This window comes from Leopardus geoffroyi, chromosome B3 (genome assembly GCF_018350155.1).
Source record: "Leopardus geoffroyi isolate Oge1 chromosome B3, O.geoffroyi_Oge1_pat1.0, whole genome shotgun sequence".
Taxonomy (NCBI): Eukaryota; Metazoa; Chordata; class Mammalia; order Carnivora; family Felidae; genus Leopardus; species Leopardus geoffroyi.
In genome coordinates, this window is record NC_059337.1 from 73,511,146 (window position 1) to 73,515,516 (window position 4,371).

At 40.3% G+C, this 4,371-nt stretch overlaps 1 protein-coding gene across 1 annotated transcript; it reads left to right on the forward strand.

The window, feature by feature from the left end:
* Positions 1-408: 408 nt before the first annotated feature.
* Positions 409-2,045, forward strand: LOC123582247 (olfactory receptor 49-like). Its single transcript, XM_045448493.1, has one exon. The coding sequence runs from the start codon at positions 725-727 to the stop codon at positions 1,700-1,702; it is 978 nt and encodes a 325-aa protein (XP_045304449.1). The 5' UTR covers positions 409-724; the 3' UTR covers positions 1,703-2,045.
* Positions 2,046-4,371: the final 2,326 nt, after the last annotated feature.

Consider the following 4,371-nt stretch of genomic DNA (forward strand, 5'->3'; position numbering starts at 1 on the left):
AGAAATCTCAAAGAGTCTATTGTATCTAGAGTCCACAAGGAGATGTAAGAGAAGAACCTGGATACATCATTAAATCTTGAATACCAAACTTCCTCTTAAGAATTTTTATTTATGCATATATTACTTGAATTATTCTTTTTTGATGTGTAAGAGTTGTGCTTTTCTCTCATAAATTTCCTCTTTTTTTTAGTAATCCAAATACTCATGAAAGGTATCAAATTTCAGGTAATCTTGAAAAACAGTAGAGCATCTATGCATTCTAAATCAGTTTACCAAGGATATGGATTGTTGCAGTGAATGGCTAAGTTAAGCAAAAAGAGGTTACTGCCCTCAAATATGAACTATTTATGGAAAAAGACCTATGGTTGGAATAAATATAAAAGTAAAAAGTATTGGAAATAGATTATAATGTTGGGGGCAATAGGATTCGTTCTGTGTTGAGAAGAAAAGTTTGGTTCAAAAAGTAAGCAAGGATAATTTTTGCTTTGGGGCTTTACTTAGGTCATCCTTAAAATCAACACTTTCTCCTCCAACACACAGACGTGCCAGGGATCAAACATGAGATGGGAAACCCAGGGACTTTACAAAACAAGCTTGAGTAGTGAGCGATGGAAAGATACGTCCTTCAAAGAAATAAAGGAATCTGTCGCACAAAAATGGAACACTCATCCCCTTTCCTTTCAGTTATAAAGTTCGTCAGGTCCCCAGAACATCCCTCCTCCTGATGCTGCACACCTCTGATTGGCCACCCTCAGCAGAGGTCAGAGGAGCCATGAGGAACCACACCACTGTCACCGAGTTTGTCCTGCTGGGACTCTCAGATGCCTGTGAGTTGCAGATGCTCATCTTCCTGGGGCTGCTCCTGACCTACCTCCTCACTCTGCTGGGGAATCTCCTCATCGTGGGCATCACCCTCGTGGACAGGCGCCTCCACACCCCCATGTACTACTTCCTCCGCAACTTTGCTGTCCTGGAGATCTGGTTCACCTCGGTCATCTTCCCCAAGATGCTGACCAACATCCTGACTGGATACAAGACCATCTCTCTCCCAGGCTGTTTCCTACAAAGTTTCCTCTATTTCTTCCTGGGCACCACAGAGTTCTTCCTTTTGGCAGTGATGTCCTTTGACAGGTATGTGGCCATATGTAACCCCTTGCGTTATGCAACCATCATGAGCAAAAGGGTCTGTATAGAGCTGGTTCTTTGTTCATGGATGGCAGGATTCCTTCTCATTGTCTTTCCAAGTTCCATCATACTTCAGCAGCCATTTTGTGGCCCCAATGTCATTAACCATTTCTTTTGTGACAACTTTCCACTCCTGGAACTCATATGTGCAGATACGAGTCTGATAGAGCTTCTGGGTTTTATTGTGGCCAACCTCAGTTTGCTGGGCACTCTGTCCGTGACGGCCACCTGCTATGGCCACATCCTCCACACCATCCTGCGCATCCCCTCGGCCAAGGAGAGGCAGAAAGCCTTCTCAACCTGCTCCTCCCACATCATTGTTGTGTCTCTCTTCTATGGCAGCTGCATCTTCATGTACATCCGGTCAGGCAAGGGAAATGAAGGGGAGGACAGGAACAAGGTGGTGGCCTTGCTCAACACCGTGGTGACCCCGATGCTCAATCCCTTCATCTACACCCTGCGGAACAAGCAGGTGAAGCAGGTGTTTAAGGAGCAGGTAAACAAGCTCTTCTTATAAACCTGTGGAATTAAGAGGCTGAAACTAATATTCCCAGGAAGGCTAACACGATTCAGGCCCCTGCCAGAAATGGAGACTTTCCCACTTAGAAAATTCTCTGCTGCCATGCTTCTGGGGTGCCAGTCACTATGCAACTCAGCGTAAACTCATAAGCTCTCTAGATCCCCAAAGCATTTTTATTAATTATCAGATTTGAATTATTCTCTTCATTCCATCTGTGTCTGCCTGGCTTCCCAACAGAATACAAAGAGCTCTTTGGGAGCAGGTCCCAGCTCTGTAATTCACCACAAGCCTCAAGCACCAACCCATTGTCATTGACCATATAAATACTCAATAAGTACTTGCACCCTAACTGATTCTTTGGGGTCTGTTGCTCTAACACCCTCAGAGGAGAGGGTGCTAACAGTACTCTGTTAGCACTGCCCTCATTTCACACTTGTGCTCCTCTCACAGTAATACATCAGCAAGAACTCAACAGAGGACTAAGCCCAATTGCTTATTATTTTGTATACAAGATATTTATGCTTTTTTAATTAAAATTGATAGAAAATCCTCATTCCTATCGATAACAGCTCTTCTACCTACTGGTTGGTTACTTCTCTGAGCCTCAGTCTTCCCATCTGTAAAACGGGGACACAATGTGCATTCCAAAGGATTCTGATGAATGTCAGAGGAGATGTTCTATGCAAAGTGCCTCAAACAGTGATTGGCACACAGTAAGGCCTCAATGAATGTTAGTTCTTTCCTTCCATTTCTCATCCTACCTTCTGTCTCTTCCTTCTGAATTTCATACCAGTGACAACTGGTCACCCTCAAAATGCCATAATGAATTGCGTATCCCAAATGTTATCTTAAATATTATATAAAGTGAAATATACTACTTGACCTATTGAAATTTGATACTGGAGTATTCACCACTTTGGCGATGGCAAAAATAAAGCTATATTAACAAATAAACAAATATTACATAAGTAATGAAATCAATTACTGTATTTACTTGTTCCAAAATAATGATTACACAAAGGTCATGCTCAAGGATGCACTATGTGGCCTGGGATATAAAATTTATTTTATGCCTTTGAAAGACTTGAAATCTAACAAGGAAGATAGAAACACACAAGAACTATAATTCAGGGTAGAAATGATCTGTGTAAGAAAAAATCATGTGTGACTCTTTGACAACAAATTTGTAAAACAGAAGGAAATGGATGATTTCCTAGAAAAAGAAAATTACCAAAAACCTAAAAAGAAATAGAAAAATTAATTAGACAAATTACCACAGAATGGATTGAAAATGGGATTACATACTTCTATAAACTCAAAAAATATGTCCTCAATAACAAAAACAAGCAACCCAATTCTACAAATGGCTGAATACACATGAAAAGGTGTGCAAGGTGTGAATTGCAATTCACAATTCACATTGTGAATTTGTACTCAAGTTCACAATGAACTTACTGCTTCATACCCATTAAGATGGGTGGTATTTTTTATTTAGTTTATTTATTTTTAATTTTTTTTAAGTAGGCTCCACACCCAAACTAGGGCTTGAAATCACAACCCTGAGATCAAGAGTCACATGCTCTACTGACTGAGCCAGGCAGGCATCCCTGGCTAGTATTTTTTAAATGTGAAAAACAGAGAATAACAAGTGTTGGCAACAATGTGAACAAGTTAGAGCTCTTGTGCATTGCTGGTGGGAATGGAAAATGGTGCAGCCACTGTGGAAAACACTAGGGCACTTCCTGAAAAATAAACATAGATTTACTATACAATCCAGCCATTCCACTTCTGGGTATATACTCAAAAGGACTGAAAGCAGGGACTCAAACAGATACTTGTACATCCACGTTTATAGCAGCATTACTCACAATAACCAAAATATGGGGACAACTCAAATGTCTGTTGATGAATGAATGGATCAACAAAATGTGCTATAGACATACATGGAAGCCGGATGCTTTCCCAGGTGAGTTCTTCCAAACATTTAAAGAAATATTAGTACCTATTCTTTTGAAGATTTTCCAAAAAATAGAAATGGAAGGAAGCTTCCAAACTCATTCTGTGAAGTCAGCATTACCTTGAGGCCAAAACCAGACAAAGACCCCACTAAAAAGGATAATTATAAGCCAATTTCCCTGATGCAAAATTTATCAAAAATTCTCAATAAGATACTAGCAAATTGAATCCAACACTATATTAAAAGAATTATTCACCAGGTCAAGTGGGATTTATTCCTGGGCTACAGGGTGGTTCAATATCCACAAATCAATCAACGTGATACACCACATTAATAAAAGAGAGAATAAGAACTACATGATCTTCTCAATAGATGCAGAAAAGCATTTGACAAAATACATCATCTTTTTTTTAAATAAAAACCCTGAAGGAAGTAGGGATAGAAGGAACATACCTCACCATCATAAAGGCCATATACGAGGGGCACCTGGGTGCCTCAGTCAGTTAAGCGTCAGACTTCAGCTCAGGTCATGATCTCACAGTTCAGGACTTCGAGTCCCCGTCGGGCTCTGTGCTAATGGCTCAGAGCCTGGAGCTTACTTCAGATTTTGTGTCTCCTTCTCTCTCTGCCCCTCCCCGCTCACCCTCTGTCTCTGTCTCTCTCTCAAAAAAATAAACATTATTAATTAATTAATTTTATAAAAGGCCAT

Bases quoted from the DNA above. Each gene is read 5' to 3' on its own strand.
- LOC123582247 (XM_045448493.1), top strand. From the start codon at position 725: ATGCTGCACACCTCTGATTGGCCACCCTCAGCAGAGGTCAGAGGAGCC.